At 39.9% G+C, this 19,000-nt stretch overlaps 1 protein-coding gene across 1 annotated transcript; it reads left to right on the forward strand.

The window, feature by feature from the left end:
* The first annotated feature begins 9,246 nt into the window (after nucleotides 1–9,246).
* LOC147324654 (sterile alpha motif domain-containing protein 3-like) lies at nucleotides 9,247–16,394 on the forward strand. The gene is made up of 6 exons (XM_086302725.1): nucleotides 9,247–9,340; nucleotides 9,687–9,705; nucleotides 10,113–10,197; nucleotides 10,281–10,445; nucleotides 10,737–10,943; nucleotides 11,176–16,394. The coding sequence occupies exons 1-6, from the start codon at nucleotides 9,247–9,249 to the stop codon at nucleotides 11,476–11,478; spliced, it is 873 nt and encodes a 290-aa protein (XP_086158851.1). The 3' UTR covers nucleotides 11,479–16,394.
* Nucleotides 16,395–19,000: the final 2,606 nt, after the last annotated feature.

Here is a 19,000-nt window from a genome sequence, read left to right on the forward strand (position 1 = left end):
GGTGGTGGAAGGTTGACTAGACAACGCCTGTGGCACACCATGCCTGCTGTAACTACCCATAAGTGGTCTTCCACTGAGGCTCAGACAAAACATATTCTGACCTCTCCATCACGACATTCCTTAAATTGAAAATTAATGAAAAGAGATCGAACACAGCAGCTCACCAGAGAGGATGTATGAAGGCTGAAATAACACTGATGCTGTTTTGGCCCTTTTTTCTCTCTCTTGTTGGAGTTTATAAAAGCACACTTGTGCTGTAAACGCCCCTCCCTGAGCCTGGCTCTGCTGGAAGTTTCTTCCTGTTAAAAGGGAGTTTTTTCTTCCCGCTGTTGCCAAAGTGCTGTATAAATAAAGTTACATTGAAGAATATGCCTACTTTTTTATTTTTGCTACAATTAGAGAACATAGTAAATGTACATCATTGGCTTAGGTTAGATTCCGGGGTGACCCTTCTCACCCTGGACACAGTCTGTTTGACCTGCTCCCCTCAGGCAGGAGGCTCCGGTCCATTCAGACCAGAACCTCTCGCCATAAGAACAGTTTCTTCTCCTCTGCTGCTGGACTCATGAACAATAACCATATGACTGTTCGCACCACAAACACATGACCCTACACTGTGTTCACTGCATCATTCCATTTTTGCACTGATCACCACCTGCATTCATGTATATATCTACCTTCTTAGCACTTTTAATTTTAATTTTTAAGTTTATTTAAGACTGACAGTACGTTTTGCACTAAGTACCGCAGCAATTTCCCAATGTTGTAAACCTGCTCAACATTTGGCAATAAAACCCTTTCTGATTCTGATTCTGATTTAGAACACTAAAAAACATATTAAATTAATAATACAGAAGTGTCTAAAATTCATGTTTGTCTTAATGACAATGCCAGAAATTGTTATCACTCAGATCTTAGCTAATCGGTCAGTGGCTGGATTTGATTTGACTTGACCGGCATCAACATCAAGTCAAGTCACTTTTATTATTATAGCACATTTAGGAACAGAATCACCCTTTAAACTAACAAGCATGGAGAAAACAGGAGGATACAGATCCAAGAGCCCCGGAGAGCTCTCAGGCACAAGTATTAACGGTACTATACAAGTATACAAAAACGTATGTAATACGTATTGTAAAGGGAAAGCATGAAAACCACATAAACATGATAATGTATCTAAAAAATACTAGAAGCTGCCGGCGCTGCCTCTCAGCCTTCTAGTAGATACACCTATGGTGTCAGTTTCAGAATCCTACATCGCCTCACTCTCATTTTATCACATTCACAAGATTTTCAGAAAACTTTGAAGTTGACCTTGAGGTCGAGGTCACTAAGATTTAAACTTGTTAAGGATTTTTAGTTCTCATTCTCAAGTTATTGCACTCACAGACTTGCACAAACTACCGCCCGCTGGTCACAGTATGTTGACGACAATACCCCATCAGTGTTTTATGGCGTGGGCTAAAAACAATCTTAAAATGAAATGATGCAACACAAAGCTCAATGAAAGTAAAACAAACATAACTGGATGACTTATAAGTAAATAATTCAGTATATCAAATAAAGAAGGTCCTGGGTGCGACCCTACTGGCTGGTTACCTTGCGTGCATCTGCATCTGGCTTTCCTCTGTATCCTCTTGTTTTCTCCCACAGTGGAGAGACCTGCTTGTTAGTTTAAAGGGTGATTCTAAATTGAATGTCAGTGTGATGTGAATTGTTATCTGTGTCTCTAAGTAAGTCCTGTGATGAACTGGCAGCTTAACCATGGTATACCCTGCCTCTCACTCAGCGTGAACTGGATAAGCTCTTCTAAATGCAGAAGTAAAAAAAAAAAAGATGTGACATAAAATATGTGAAGCGATGGACTGAAATGACAGCTAGGGGTTGTAGGTGGGCCTTAAAATCTTATTAAATATTAGTGGTGGGACAGAAGACTATTTTAGAGTCTTAGGGTATCAGAAGTGAAAGGCTGTTTGCCTTTTAGGGTGAGAGTTCAGGACTGAAAGCAAGACTTAAGTGAGCCTGAGGTTAAATATGGAGCCGAGAACAACACAACAGACTCTCAGTGATGGAGAGGTTGCCGCTCAGTGTGCAGAGCTGGTTGCATCTCTGCATCTTTGCTGACATGACAATGAACCCCAAACTGCTCCATATGATTGAGCCATTAAATGAGTGAGTGTACATGAGAAGCAAATAATTAGAATTTGGCTAATGATTAGCAACAGGAATACATGACATTTCTGTTATTACACAGATTTACATGAACATATTAGATTGATTTTATATAACTTTATGAGAACATTCAAACATTTTTTGTCTGAGTCACTGACAGTTACATTTTATCCGTGCAGTAAAACTGCATTACATCATCCTCACTAAATTCATCTGGAGAAAAAGAATCCACTTCACTAAAAGTAGCTTTGACCTTATATGTCTGAGAACATACTTTAAACTATTACAAACATTACTTAACTTGATTTTTGCCTTTTAACACAGGCTTTACTCAAACAGTTTTACCAATGTCTGCTTAACATAGAGTACGGCATACTTCACACAACATGTCCGCTCACAGTATGCATGCAGACTTTAACAGCGTTGACTAACTGCCAAGATGACTTTACTGCAGGGGTCTGATGTTGTGTAACGGCTCTTTTGTGTGTGATATTCATCCTCTGACCTATGCTACAAACGTGGGCTCGGCAGAGAGTGTGTGCTGAATGTGAAGAATGCTGTTGATTATGTTTTCAGAGAGCTAAATCCGGGGTCACACAGCAAGACTGCTGGGTCAAATATTATCTAGAACTTGAGCTGCTGATGGAGAACTAATAGTAGAATACGCATTTGCATAGAAAATTAGTTTTGTATTCTTTGTTTTCTGTTGTTCTTCATGCCCGGCAGCGATTGAATTAATCACTATAGGACAGTAAAGATAATTGAGCTGATATGCTGCACGCCTGCAGGCTGGAGGAAAACAAACAGTCCCAATGCACACACACACGCAAAGGTTGGAGAAGACTATGCAAACTCCAGTAAACGCCACTGCTATACACTAATTAGAGTCCTTCTTGTCTTGTGCTAATAGCATACTTCAATGTGAAAAACATTTGAAAAGCATCACTCAAAGCCGATGGTGGTTGACAAAATTAAGCGCCCTCGACACTGAATTTCTCAAGAAGATTCGATAAATTTCAGAAGACATCAAGGAGCAATTTTCTGAGCAAATTATGAGCAAACAGCAATCAGAAATGTCAAAAGCAGGAAATGGTCTAACACATCAGTGAAACAGCAGAATCCTCTGTGTCAGGAGAAATTATTGACTCATTAGTCATTTTGAAGTAGAGTTGACCTGAAAGAAGTTGGACAACTCCTGAAAAAAGTTAACAAGCTTTTTTCCATTAGATCACAAAGCTGTATACTATTGATGTCATTTGGACTATTATGTTGTCGGTGCTTCGGGAGTATGGGGTGTCTGGCCCATTACTACAAGCCATTTGATCCTTATCTGGGTGTTTGACTCTGCCAGGGCTGCACTGTGTCACTGATTATATTCATAATTTTTATGGACAGAACTTCTAGGTGTAGCCAAGAGGCAGAAGGTTTTCACTCTAGCAGTCTCAGAATCTCATCTCTGCTTTTGGCTGATGGTCATCAGGTGGTGACCTCCAAGTCTGAGGCCTTCCAGGCTGGACTACTGTAATTCATTATTATCAGGATGTCCAAAAAACTCACTGAAAAGCCTTCAGCTAATCCAAAATGCTGCAGCAAGAGTCCTGACAGGGACTAGAAAGAGAGAGCATATTTCTCCTGTTTTGGCTTCCCTTCATTGGCTTCCTGTTAAATCCAGAATTGAATTCAAAATCCTGCTCCTCACATACAAGGTCTTAAATAATCAGGCCCCATCTTATCTTAATGACCTTGTAGTACCATATCACCCTATTAGAGCGCTCCGCTCTCGCTCTGCAGGCCTACTTGTTGTTCCTAGAGTATTTAAAAGTAGAATGGGAGGGAGAGCCTTCAGTTTTCAGGCCCCTCTTCTGTGGAACCAGCTTCCAGTTTGGATTCGGGAGACAGACACTATCTCTACTTTTAAGATTAGGCTTAAAACTTTCCTTTTTTCTAAAGCATATAGTTAGGGCTGGACCAGGTGACCCTGAATCCTCCCTTTGTTATGCTGCAATAGATGTAGGCTGCCGGGGGATTCCCATGATGCATTGAGTTTTTCCTTTCCAGTCACCTTTCTCACTCACTATGTATTAATAGACCTCTCTGCATTGAATCATATCTGTTATTAACCTCTGTCTCTCTTCCACAGCATGTCTTTATCCTGTCTTCCTTCTCTCACCCCAACCGGTCGCAGCAGATGGCCGCCCCTCCCTGAGCCTGGTTCTGCCGGAGGTTTCTTCCTGTTAAAAGGGAGTTTTTCCTTCCCACTGTCGCCAAAGTGCTTGCTCATAGGGGGTCATATGATTGTTGGGTTTTTCTCTGTATCTATGAAGCGCCATGAGGCGACTTTTGTTGTGATTTGGCGCTATATAAATAAAATTGAATTGAATTGAATGGTCCTCACACAGAAAAGGGTGGAGTGGCCACTCAGGGTCACGGACAAGTAGCTGCTCCAAGTGGAGGAGTTTAAATATCTCAGGCTCTTGTTCACGAGTGAGGGGAGAAATGAGCGGAAGATCAACAGACAGGACTGATGCTACAGCTGCAGTGATGCGGACGCTGTACCGGTCTGTTGTGGTGAAGGGAGAGCTGGGCGCAAAGGAAAGCTTTCAATTTACCATTTGATCTACGTCCCCACCCTCACCTATGGTCATGAGGTTTGAGTGGTGATTGAAAGAATGAGATGGCGGATACAAGCAGCGAAAATTAGCTTTCTCCGAAGGATGGCTGGCCTTTAACTTGGACATAGGGCGAGGAGTTGAGCCGTCCGAGAGGGGCTCAGAGTATAGTCATTACACCACCACATCAAAAGGAGCTAGTTGAGGTGGTTTGGAAATCTCACAAGGATGTCTCTTGAGCGCCTACTGGGTGAGGTGTTACAGCCAAGTCCCACTGGGAGGAGACCGCAGGGCAGGCCCAGGACACGCTGGAGGAGGTGGCTGGGAAGGAGGTGTAGACTGCTCTACTTAGGCTGTTGCCCACGTGACAGACTGGTGACCTGTCCAGGTGTAGCCTGCCTCACCCTCTATGGCAGCTGGGATAGGCTCCAGGCTCCAAAATTTTTATTATTACAGTCAAAATGCAGCTATGTCAGTTCTAAGACTAAACGTTCCAAATTGAAACCAGAAATTATTAACATTTCTGGGGTATAAGCCAATTTTCAGATGGCCACTCTCTCTAAACTAGTCATCCAATTTTTATGAAATTGGGCCGAGGTGAACAGAAACTGTATCAAGTATGAACATCCCACCTAGATATGACATCATAACCTGGTCTTGCAGACTGGGTTCTAAAAATGAATAATTCAGCTGAGTTTTTAGTTTTACTTTTGTTTATGTGAACTGAGCTTGAATATCCCAATATGTGTTAAAATTAAGTCTGCTCTATATAGAACTTTTTAATATTTTTACACAATGAAAAAAGGTGAAACACGAAGAAACCGGAGCTTAGAATGTATGATTAAAACTCATCCACACAATGTTCAGCAGTGATAAATGACAAATGTCTTTTCTTTCTTATCAAAAGAAAAGAAAGGTCAACTTAACTGACATATTGGGATTCAGTGCATCAAACTCCAAAAGAAATACCAGATTTTATTGCTGAAGCAGATGACTTCAGAAAAAATGCTCACATAGCATTAACATACATAAATATTCATGACAGTAAAGATTAAATACTAAAAACTGAGGGAGTTATAAACACACTGTGGGGTTAGTCCAAAGCAAAGTTTATGTTAACAGAACAAATGTATTAATATTTATTAAAAACCAGCTCAGAGCAGCAAAAAACTGCAGCATTAACTCGTGTCTTACAGCCGCGACAACAAGTTGTATTACAAGACGTTTTTAAAGGTATCATTTCATCTGCACAGACGCATTATGTTTTTATGAGTTCTAGTGAACTACGGGAGGTATGAACAGGTGTGTCAGTATCACACAAACTAATTTCTAAAAATAACCACAGGAGGGCAGCTGAGTCCAAGAAACAGTCTGATCAGCTCCATTCAGTTGTGCTTTGTGCTGTTGCCTGCATGTATGGCTGTTACTTTTTTTTCTCCTCAAAAAAACACTTAATCTAGTTTATTAATATTTACACAATCTCAAAATATCCACATTTTTTTCATAACCACCATCAGTCAGCAAACGATAGCAGCACATTTACTTTGTTTACGGTTGCATTGTTTGTCTAAAAAAGGATTAGTGACAACACAGGTTGCGTTTAAATTTGCACCCATCTGAATTTGGGGGTTCATGCTGAACAGATTAATCTGTGTGTGGCTCACTTCCCAAATTGTCGTCGCAGCAGTCCAGAGCCAGCGTGCCACGTACGGTGAAGAATGCTGGCCCGCTGACAGCGATGAGCGGTGGAGAGTCATTGTGAAGAGAATTTGCACTGGATTGTTACGCTTCCACGTTTTCATGCACATAATCTGAGTTAGCAGTTTAGGCTTAATGGCAAAGATCACTTCCAACGTAAGTAGAATGGCATTCATGCAGTGGGTCATAGAGTAAAGGTGTTCAGTTCTGCTTAGTCACGCTTCCCATTGACATTTTTAGCCAGAAGCAAATTGGCATTTAGTTTTATCCCTGAACTGCAAGTCGAATAAGTGCGCTCAAAGGTCGGGTGGCCCGCTGAGGAAGCCAGACTGACTTAACAGCAGATACTGACTTTGGCACTAATCACTTAGTGAGTATTAACGAGCATTTTGCTTGTCAGACATTATCTTTACCTGGTCAATAGTTTATGACACATAGGCCTCACTTCCATTGTGCCATGATAACAATTCTACACCAAATAATAGATACTAGCAAATCTTTTTCTCAGTCCCAGTCATCTCACAACCCTGAAATTACTATTTCTGTAATTATTAAAGTGACAAGTAAAGAAGAAAAGAAGAAGAGTGTAAAGACAGAGTAAAAGTAAGTAAAAGGAGACTCTTAGTGATATAAACCTAAAAGCACTGGAGAGCAATGGGTCTAAATTCAGAAAATCGATGGAGCTATTTGGCGGTAGCAGAGAAAGAGGGGCTGATCTGAAGATATCCATCAGCAAAGGGTGAGCAGATAAAGTCAAATAACTATCTTTAGCTGTGTGTTAGAGCCATTTGCAGTTAAAAAGAAAAAGCTACATCTGCTGAGGAAATTAAGGCCCTTTGGAGTGGGCAGCTGCATTAAAACCTTTTGCTTTTGCAGTGGCTCACATAAAGTGATCAAGTGGTAGCTGGATTCAGGTGTTTTTAGTTTCATTTATGATCATTTTAGCACTGGATGATGCAGAAGATGCTACAGGTATTAGAAAACTTCTGCTTTTCATCCAAAAGCAGAAATTCAGCTTTAAATCTATGAACTTCACAGGGTAACAGCATTAAAATTAGTCGTTTGTCAGAGTATTCTCAAATGAGTACAGTCAGAGAGGAAACCATGGGAACCTGCAACTATACAGTTTGTAGGAAAAATAGCTTTATTTACTCTAAAATTCATTAAATTATTTGGACCACCAATGATCAATCACCAATGTGTTTTAAGGTGGTAAAAAAATGTCAGAGTAATTCTGCTCTAAAAAACTTTAAAAAAGAACAAAAAGAAGAACATTTCTGGTTAGGTTTAGACACAAAAACAACTCTTCATGATTTAGTAAAAGATTGAAATGAGCACCCTGAAAGAATGCTTGTTCTTGCGTTTCTATACAGAGAGCCTGATTATCACCTATGAATGCCATCCTGTGTGAAACTGGGTGCAATTTACCTAGCGTGTGCACAAACAAATACAAGTAGAAGGAAGCTAAATGGGTAGAATTATGGCTTACACCTGTTTCTAGACAAAACAGCGCAGATTCTATGTTAGTTTCTGCAATTTGAGCATTGATTATACGGCTGAATCTACATGAAACAATACTAACATCCTCTATTTTTTTCTTAATGCTAGCTTTATGCCTGTGCATGTCAATTGGTTTATTATGGAGCTGGGAAAGGGAATTCTCCATCATCCGCACCTGTTTTCAAACAATAAAGATGTTAAACATTCAAGAGGAACTTAACGGTGACTGCAAACATCATTATGCATGAAATTGAGATGGCTTGTGTGGCTGCTGCATTCATATTTACCTGAAGGTATTTTACTACAAATGAAATCCTATGAAAATTTTAAACGTTGGGCTGTTTTTATTGTCTCTGTTATATTAAAAATATAATAAAAAGAAACAAGATTGGTCACATTTTTTGAAAACATATTTTTGAAACATTTGTTCACACTCTCAGAAATAGAGGTACGAGAGAAGAACATTTTTGTACCTATAGGTACATTTTTTTAAAATGTTCCCTTAAAAGTACAATACTGGTCTTTAAAAGTCCAGAAATGCCCCTTTAAAGGTTCAATTTGAAATAAAGTACAAATCTGTACCATTTTGACCTGTACTGCAGTGGCAGAATGTGGTAATGGGAAAGCATGGGAAAATCTGGATGGGCCTGGTTAATTGTAAAATTCATATGAGATGTGAGTGTGCTCATAAAAGCTACATGTTATAATCAAATCTGTTGGTCCTCTCCTCTGTACGTAAATTATCCTATGATGCAAAGAATATCTGTAACCTACCTTTGTGTAAGTTATGTTAAATTATATTTTAAAAAAAACACACACACAATGACATGCAGGCACAACCAAATGATGTTAAAAAAACTGGTCCATTTCCATTTTATTAAGTTCCAGTTATAATTTTTTAATGTTTTAAATCTTTCAAAAACGTGAAATCATTTTACTGTTATGTTTGGACTTTACTTTTTTGCTTTAACTACATCCTAGAATTGTTCATTAATTGTGAGGTTTTTATGGAATTTGCAACATCAAGTTAAACCGAGGTTCTTTGGAAGTTAAAATGTCAAGCAGATTTTTATGTTACGGTGACTACATTTTGTAAGTTACAAATATAGTTCGCCAAGACAGCATAACGGTTTCTAAACAACTGCGCATTAATACCACAATGTTGTATTTTCATGTGTCAAGTTCGCAACGCGCATTAATCCCAAAGGCCGAAAAGGCAGCAGTGATGAGTGCTCCGCCTCCGCGCTGACTAGCGTTGACACAGAAAATGACTCTCAGGGGGTTATCCACGGAGGAGCTCCTTAAAAGGTTGATGGAAGAAGGCATTGATGTGTCAGACGACGAGGCGCAAAGATTTAGAGGTAAGTCGGGTGTGATTTTGTGTTTTTATAAAAATTACAACGTGTAATTTTACAGTAGAGTTAGCAAAAGTCCGAAGAGCTAGATTTAACATGGGCGAAAGCTAGCAGTTAGCTAAGTTTTAAACAAAGAAAGGTACAAATGTGGACTATTTAGACTGTTGGTGGAATGTTCAACGTCTGTCTGCCCGCCGTATTCGAGTGTTTTATCAATAAATAGTGTCGAACCGTGTACAAAAATGTAAAAAAATCAATAATTTCTCAAAACATGCTAGTATGTAAATATAGCTATTAACAAAATCGTTTTCTAAGCAAAATTTATCCCATCTAACTTGTTTCCCGCTCAAAGGGATTTTAAACAATGGAAGGTACACATTTGTACCATTCCACCTACTTAGTGGGATTTTCGAATATGAGAGCTGTAAGCTCTGTGCAGGGAGTACACTTACTTACATTTTTATATTACCAGTTAATTTATATTAACAATTAATCAAGAGAATTAATTGTAACTTCCTTTTGGGGAATATAGACAGATTCACAATGATAGCTTATTGTTATTATTATGTTATTAAGTTTGGGAGAGATGTGGCTGTTTGTCCACGCCCATTTTTAAAAAATTAAAATCAACTTTAGCTACATTGATTTGACATTGGTCTACAACATACTATTTACGGTAATAACAATATGATTAGAAGAATTGAAGAACAGAAAAGCCCCCAGGAAAGGATAAGAGTAATCAGTGCACTGTGGGTTGTCTTTCTTATGTTTGAAACAGGTACCCAACCCACTCAGACTACATCCAGGTAATCAAAGCCCTGATTGTGAAGTATCCTTTAAGAGATGTACACGGAAATGGTTATGTGAGTACCTCTCCTTTTTTGTTTCTTTTATAGAAATATAAAAGAAACATAATCAACTACTTATATACATTTGAAACAACTAGGACACCTGGCACAGCCAACTCAAGAGAAAGTTCAAAGCAGAACGGGCTCCCCTAATCAGCAACGAAGAAGTGAACCGGGTTAAAGAAAAGTTTGGACGCACGCAGAAACATCGGACCACAGAGAAATCCAGCAGCTCCTGTCTGAAGAGACTGAAGCTCTCTCTCGTAAGTCCTCACACCCTCAGCCTTTAAGAGCTAAGGTAACATATGTAGTCTTATTATGTTCACTGTAAAGCTAAAAGTAAACATTAATTGAAAGAAACATGTTAACAGATAACATTAACATAGAAAAAGGAACTTCACAGTTGATTTAACAAAAGTCAGCTCAACTTGCAATTCCTATTCAACATTTTTGCATTTTTTTTCAAAGCATTTGGTGTACAAATTACCGCATTTCGAGTAACATTAACTTATCAGATTTTACTTATGATAATACTGATATCTGTTTTGACAAAGGATTCGTGCTTTGTGGGGGAAGATGCAGCCTCCGTTGATGCTCATATCAAGGTGCTAAATGATCAGCACAAGAAGCTACATCCTGACACAGCACTGGTGAAAGACCGCATGACAAAAACCTTTGCATGGAGACGTCGAGAGGTAGCTGAAGGAATGTGTACTGTGGACCTATTAAAGAGATATCCATTCCTGGGGACATCTGCAGGGGTAAGAATTGTTAAGATGATTGGGGAAACAGCTAATGATTTTTTGTCTCTAAATCTGATTATTATTTTCTGTACTAACTGATTAATCGATCTGTTCATTATCTTTAGAATTTTTGTTCACGGGTTAAAGCACTTTACATTTATCTCCAGTCTGTGTCTTTAAACATGTCAAAAATTTAAATCCTCAATGTAAAATGTCATTCTTTTGTCTATTCTGCTCTTTTCATTTCCAGTTGTGTTATGAGGTTGATTTAATGCATCCCTGCCAAGACAACATCTGTCGCCGCTTTAGCGAAAACTTCACTGCTGTTCTTCAAAATGTTCTTCAAATGACCAAGGATTTGCCACTGAAGAAGGTCTCGCTGGATGAGGCCTACATCTCAGCATTCTCCACCTTCTTCATGTTCAACATGACCTACCCTGCATACTTCAAGAAAACACTTGTCTTTCTTCAGAACTGCATTGTCAACATAGGAGACCAGGGAGACAAACCCCTGCCAGTAAGTGTCGCCAGGGTACTTAACCAACTCTATTAAATATGCCCCCACTCCACAAATGTTCAAAATGTTCAAAAAGGGCATTTACTCTGAGGAAGTTGATTATACATGTTGGGTTAGTACACGCACATGAGCCTCATTTCAGCATCACTTGTGGAATAAATGACTGCCAGGCAGCTTTTTCCAAGTATCACTCTTTTCGACGCCATGTGTATCGCAAACACAAACCCTCTGTTTTGAATAGCCTTGAGGTAGTTGAAGATGGATTTGAAAACCATGCACACAAAGAGGTTGAAGACCCACACACACACAGTTCAGACGAGACGCACACAGTTCAGCAGCCCACACCACCTAGTATGGACAGTTTGCTTGATAATTTAGGAGATCATTTATTTAGCTTTATTCTCAAATGTACTGAAAAAAATAACCTTCCACACTCTGTTCAGCAAGACATCGTTGATGATCTTAGTTTTCTTTTGTGTTTTTTTAAAGAAAACTACGACTCGTTTATTCGTTATCATTTGGATAAACATGGTTTCCGCCTCAGTGATTGTCCAGAACTTGAGCAGGTTTTGTCTACTTCAGATTTTTTCCAGAAAGCATGTGATTCAATTCGTTCACCATTTATGATAAAAGAACACTGCAAATCAAAAATGAACATGACAGAACCTATCAGTTACACAGTAAGAGACCATTCTGGTGTGAAAATTGGTAGTTATTCGTATGTTCCAATCCTACAGGTATTAAACAAATACTGTCAGGTGGAGGATGTGTGGGAACAAATTGTTCTGGATAACCACAGAAATCAAGATGATGATGTTTTGACTGATTACAAAGATGGCATGTATTTTAAAGACCACTCATTTTTCAAAGACCATCCTCAAGCTCTAAGACTTCATTTTTATGAAGATGAATTTGAAATTGTGAACCCACTTGGTGCAAAACGAAATAAATACAAAATCTGTGCATTTTATTATACTATAGGAAACATAAGTGGAAAACATCGCTCAAAGTTGAGTCACATTCATTTAGCCTTACTGGTTCGCCATTCACATTTAAAAGAGTGTGGGCTTGAAACTATACTTCAGCCCTTGATAACTGACTTGAAGATGCTGTCCACAGAGGGTTTCACTATCTGTGTCGATGAAGTAGAGCACACAGTTCATGCTGCTCTTGCTACCATTTCATGCGACAACCTTTCTGCTCATATGATTGGGCGTTTCTCAATGTCTTTCAATACAGGCAGAATATGCCGATTTTGTATGGCCTCGCACTCGGAGATACAACAGCACTTTTGTGAGGACCATTTTGTTATTAGAACAACCAAAGTACATGAGTACCACATAAACTGTGTGGAAAACAACCCAGAGAGTGCTGCTTTGTACGGTGTGTATGGTAACTGTACATTTGATGCACTGCCTTATTTTGATGTGACCCAGTCTCTTCCCCCAGATGTAATGCACGACTTGCTGGAGGGGGTTATTCCTTTGGTAATGAACTTGGTTATTTGTAAAGCTCACAGGGAAAAGCACATCACCATATATGAAATCAATGATGAGCTGAAAAATGTGAAGTTTGGGAGGAATGACAAGCCGAACAGACCAGTGCCACTGACGGAAAAGATGCTTCGAAATTCTAACATAGTTGGATCAGCCAGTCAAAAATGGTGCCTTTTCAGGCTCTTGCCTTTTTTAATGGCTCCCCATGTTCCACCTGGCACTCCATATTGGCATGTGTTCTTATTATGTTCAGAAATCGTAGATCGTGTAATGGCTACAAATGTGAGAAAAGATGAGCTTGCTTATTTAAACCTGCTTATTCAAGAATTTCTTGAAATGACTACAAAAGTCTTTGGAAATGTTTTAACACCCAAGTGTCACTACCTTATTCACTACCCAAGGCTGATTTTGATGTATGGTCCTCTTCGCCCTTTATGGTGTATGAGATATGAAAGCAAGCATCAATATTTCAAAAATATAGCGAGTTTTACAGATGTGCATTTTCAGGATAAAGTGCTTCAGCGTGTGTCTGCTATATCTGTCAGCAGTGTCAAATATGAACTTGAGGATGTTTTTGTAGTTGGCCATGTACACACTGAAGCCATACCTATATTCTTTAAAATCAAGTATATTTTGAATGTTGATACTTGTTGGGTATTGTGTGGGAAACTGTTACTTCCTCGCACTTATGAATGTCATTTCCATGATTACCAAGTGGCAGTTGACAATGACTGGATCCTGTTCAATCCAGGAAATGAATTAGATTTTCAAGCTCTAGACACCTATTTAGTTGATGATAGACTGTTTGTGTCCTTGAGGTATTCTGTGTGACGTGATTGCAAGAACATTTTCCACTTTGTCTATATATATGACATATATATATTCTGGCTTGATGAAGTAGAGCAAAACATTTGTGTGGACAGTTTTTTAAATACATGACATCTCTGTGATCCGTCAAAACATTGTGTTCAGGGGCCCGTTCTTCGTACCTCGCTAAGTAGGTTAGCCGGATTAGATTGTTGACGATTTCGCGTGATCCTGGATCAGTCGGTTCCCCGAAGCTCATCCGGGACTTGCTGTCATAGCAACAGAGCCGTAAGCGTAAACCTGCTCGGGAGCAGGTTTACTTTATGTAAACAGGATTAGATCGCGGCCACGCAGGTATGTCCGCTTCATTTATACGAAAGCAACAGCGATATTTTTCCACTGTTTCACCATAAATAAATATTATCAATGTAACTAAAGATAATGCAGCACTTGATCCTTTTATTGATGTCACACAGATACATACAGGTCATTTCCTAAAAAAGGGAAATGAACTATTAACATTCTATTACATGTATGTGATTATTACAGATGTAATTCATATTTCAGAGTAGTAATTGTAAATTACTTCGTGTAATCAAGATGAGAGACCACGGCTATAAAAGCGAAGGTGGATTTGGGAAGCCTGTCGCAGCCATGTCCTGTCCGTATACGCGACCAACCCATTGCGGAAGGTGCAAGATTGATAAGGAGAGTCCTCAGAATTCAGCGTATATTGCGGGATAGACAGGATCCTTTAGCTCAGCGCGACAGTGTGCTCATAGAGAGATATCGATATTCCCGTGAGGGTATTATTTACTTAACCAACTTGTTGACGAGGGGGTGCAGGACCACCACCTGTCTTTTTTTCCTCTGCCCTTTTCTTGGTTGCTGTTATGAACAAACTAACAGAGTATTACAGGCCAGTATTACCTTGCCAAGAGACGCAAAGCAATCTAAGAGATAAATATTACCATTCTGTAGAATACTCCTGTATTCCACTTTTACTTGTTCCCATGTTCTTGTGGGTCCTGTTGTGGCTCTAATGTGAAAGGGGATATAATATAACATATTATAATATAATATAATGCCATATGATATTGGACAATATAGTGTCATATGATAGATCTACCCTACCGCCTACTGGTGTTGGCCAGAGGGGCCGATGGCGCGATATGGCAGCCTGGCTACAACCGTAGCTGCCTCCACCAGTGTGTGAATGTGGGAGTGAATGAATAGTGGTATCGTAAAGCGCTTTGGGTGCCTTGGAAAGCGCTATATAAATCCAATCCATTATTATTATTATTATTATTAAATTACCTACGAGTTTGATTTGTCAGCAACTTTCTGCCAGCCCTCTCTCCTTGCTTTTGCAGCCTTTGCAGTGTTCTCTTGCGTTTTAATTAAACTCTGAAACTCCTGTAATCCCTCACTCATGAGTTCTTGCTCTGCTGCCGGAAAATACCGAGCACGCCCCTTGGACATTTTCGCCGACCAATCAGCGGGTTGCCGATCAATGTTTCTACTATCGATGCGTAGCCCCTTTTACGACACCCAGTGATGTTACATTCCTGCGTCCAGCTGTAGTAATCGTCAACAGCAGGTGTGTTCGGGGAACCGGATTAGCGAGCTCACGGTTAGCGCGATGATTTGATCTTGGATGTGTCATTTGATCTTGGATGTAGTAAGCGACGTACGAAGAACGGGCCCCAGGTGTTTAATGTCTTTATGTGATTGTTTACTTTTTTTTAAATGAATGTATTTTTCTTAACATGTCCTATGGCAATGTATGAATGTAATCAAGGATGTATTCCTGTGGTTGTTTAAATGCTTTGATGTGATTCTATTATCGAAAATAAATAGTTAAATAACCAAATATTTTGGACTATTGGGGGTACATTTTTGTCTCTTTAGGTACGAAATAGGTTGTCGCTGGGGGGGTACCCTCATAGGTACCCTATTGTACCCTTTTCAAGGGAACATTTCTGTACTATAGTTTGAAGGTACATTTATGTCTTAGGAAAGTACATGATTGTACTTCAGATGGTACAACTTTATAAGGTACAAAAATGTACCAAGCCTAAAGGGTACAGAAATGTCCTTCAAAAAGGAACACCCCCAGTGACAAGCATTTGTACCCTTTTTGGTACACTTTGGTACCCCTATTTCTGAGAGTGCAGGGCTGACTCATGAGCAAACCCCAGGAAAAAGGTAATAGTGTCATGGTCCTGCGACCATGACTCAGTGACTTTGTGTTTGTGTTCTTTATTGTTATTATTCTCTTTATTATTCATGGGCTGTTTTGGGATGGTTTGTGTTTTGGGATTTTAGGTACTGGGTTCTGAGCTTGTGCTCCCTCTATTGGTCCCTGGTGTCAGTGTTCCCCTGTCTCGTCAGGTTAACCAGGTCCAGCTGTGTCTCCCACCTGTGTGTGATTTCCCAGTGTCTCTCTGTGTACTTATAGTGTGTGTTTTCCTCTGCTCCTCGTCGCGTCGTCTGTGTTCATACCCTGTGAAATCCTCTGCGTGCTCTCCCTGCTGTTCTCCCTTCATGTTCAGGTTTGCCACTCCTTTGTGTAGTTTCTCCCAGTTTAGTTCGTCCTTAGTTCAGTTTTGCCATCTCCACTTTATGTTTGGTATTGTCAATAAATCACCCTTCACGTCTGAAATAGTGCTGCGTTTGAGTCCTCCTTCCACTCTTCACACGGCCGCTGACCCGGACCGTGACAAATAGTTCTCTTATTTAGAAATTCTTCTGCTTTTCCCAACATGTTTTTGAATTTAAATGACAGACACTGTAATTTCACACATTAGATTTAGCACTCTACTTCATTTACTAAAGGCAAGCCCTTAAACACTCTCTTGAGCTGAGCAGCCAAACCAGACTGTTGTTTTTATATATGAAAATAATCAAATGCAGTGGCACACCATCACTGTCATGCATGGTTTTGCTATATATGAGATTTTTGTTGTGCCTAGAACTCTGATAGGACGCAAACCAGTGCAATAAGTACAGCCATGAAATTTCCTCAGAACAAAATATTCCACATTCAAATGCTAGTGGTGTAACAAAAGTGGAAGCGACTGGCAATTCATCCAGGAAGTGGTAGACCACATAAAAAATGCAGAGCGGGGTCAGCAGATGCTGAGGCTCATAATGCGCAGAGGTCGCCAACTTCCTAGTCGATTGCCACAGCCCTCCAAACGTCAGGTGGCTTTAAGAATACCTCAAGAGCACTGTGTAGAGTTATGGAATGGGTTTCGATGGCTGAGCAGCTGCATCCAAGCCTTACATCACCAAGTACAATGCAAATCATCACATGCAGTGGTGTAAAGCACGCCCCCACTGGACTCAAGAGCAGTGGAGATGTGTTCCCTGGAGTGACGAATCACACGTTTCTGTCTGGCAATCTAATGAATGAGTCTGGGTTTGTTGGTTGCCAGGGGAACAGTATTTGTCTGACTGCACTGTGCTGAGTGTAAAGTTTGGTGGAGTGGAGATTATAGTGTGGGGTTGTTTTTTATTAGGAGTTGGGTTCAGCCCCTTAATTCCAGTTAAAGGAATTCTCACTGTTTCAGCATACCAAGATATTTTGGAACTTTGTGTGGAACAGTTTGGGGATGACCCCTTGCTCTTCCAACATGACTGTTCACCAATGCACAAAACAAGGTCCATAAAGATATGGACGAGCTAGTTTGGTGCGGAATAACTTGACTGGCCTGCACAGATTCCTGAACTGAACACGACAGAACACCTTTGGGATGAATTAGAGTGGAGACTGTGAGCCAGGCCATCTTGTCCAACATCAGTGTCTGACCTCACAAATGTGATTCTGGAAGAATGGCAAGATTCCCATAAACACACTTCGAAATCTTGTGGAAAGATTTCCTAGAAGAATTGAAGCTGTTATAGTTATATTTATATTAAAGCCTATGGATTAAGAATGAGGTGTCACTTAAATTCATACATGTGTGAAGACAGATGAGCAAACAGTTTAATGTATGTGTTCCACAGGTCCTTTCTGTGACAATCCAAGACCTCTAATAAATTCGGATACTAAAGTTAAACTTGCTTCTGCTGAATGATATACCTGTAGTTAAACTGGAACTGACCCACTGAGATAGTCAGACAGCAAAATGCACTTGTAAGGCTTCGATGTCCTAATTAAGTGGGCAATGGTGTATCACGTGCTTTTCTCAGCCTGTAGAGCTGGATAAGGATTTATTAAATCTGACACAAGCTCAAAAAGATAAACTACAGTGGAGCTTTGCCAGTTCGCTTGAACTACAGCAAACAGGGAAGCCCAAACATTGACATACACTTCTGGGCTGAAAGAGCAAGTGGAAAAAGGATCATTATCAACACTGACTGTATGACAGCCTGAACAGGGACTTGAAGCCCAGACCCGCAGATTAAAAGGCTGATGCCCTACCAGCTGAGCTACTCAGGCCCAGAAAGCTTGCTGGCACTAAATAAAATCCTCAGTAAAATCCGATGTCTGTGAGACTGCACAGAAAGATTAGTTTAGCTTTTCTGTTACAAAAGGGATCTTAGTTCTCTTGGATTTCTGGCAAATGAGTGCTGATGATGTTATGAACCTTCCATCTCAACACCACAACTAGCGTATGAGTAAAAAGTAATTATTTCATAGCTAGTTAGCAAGACAAGTAGCCTTTATTTAATTTATTAAGGGTTTTTTTTTTCTAGAAAATCAGAGGCACACAATGAGTTTCCACAGTCAACAGTGCAAGAGGTCGAGCTGTGATCATCTTCCGCCGATGATAGTGTTGTTTTCTGCAAATTAAAGTGTGTGCACTGGAAAAGGGTTGGAAAAAATAGTGAGGTTAGTAAACCTGCCAGGGGAAACTCGAGGATCAGAACAATGCTGTTTTTGGAAAAATAAAAATGGATACTGGGGATAGTCAGCACATATATTCTGGTGAGGACTCGGCAGGTGAGACCAAAGAGAGATATTAATGCCTGATCAAGAATGTTTTTAACCACAGGGATGATCTAATCTCTCTGCTCAAGACAAAAACATATAGGTTTGCTCTGTCTTGGTGGGAATCTTTTTTGTATATCAATAAATTACGTACAAGCACAGGTACCAACCTACTTTCAGCATAAGCTAGTATCAGTGACCTTTAGATCTTCATCTAACCTTCTCCCAAATGAGCTCAGCATGAGCCTCAATGTTGTATTAATCGGTCACGTACATCTCTGGTCAAACTGCACTACAGCTGACCCACTGAGATAGT

Source organism: Aulonocara sp. 'chitande type north' Nkhata Bay, linkage group LG7, assembly GCF_057382095.1.
Source record: "Aulonocara sp. 'chitande type north' Nkhata Bay isolate Kocher_YH1m ecotype deep benthic linkage group LG7, A_spYH_male_GT1.1, whole genome shotgun sequence".
Classification (NCBI taxonomy): domain Eukaryota; kingdom Metazoa; phylum Chordata; class Actinopteri; order Cichliformes; family Cichlidae; genus Aulonocara; species Aulonocara sp. 'chitande type north' Nkhata Bay.

What these genes read in the sequence shown, in the direction of transcription:
- LOC147324654 (XM_086302725.1), top strand. Translation starts at nt 9,247, where the DNA reads ATGACTCTCAGGGGGTTATCCACGGAGGAGCTCCTTAAAAGGTTGATG. An exon ending in AGAGACTGAAGCTCTCTCTC is followed by an intron (nt 10,446 to 10,736) that starts GTAAGTCCTCAC and finishes GTTTTGACAAAG; the next exon opens with GATTCGTGCTTTGTGGGGGA. An exon ending in TCCTGGGGACATCTGCAGGG is followed by an intron (nt 10,944 to 11,175) that starts GTAAGAATTGTT and finishes TTTCATTTCCAG; the next exon opens with TTGTGTTATGAGGTTGATTT.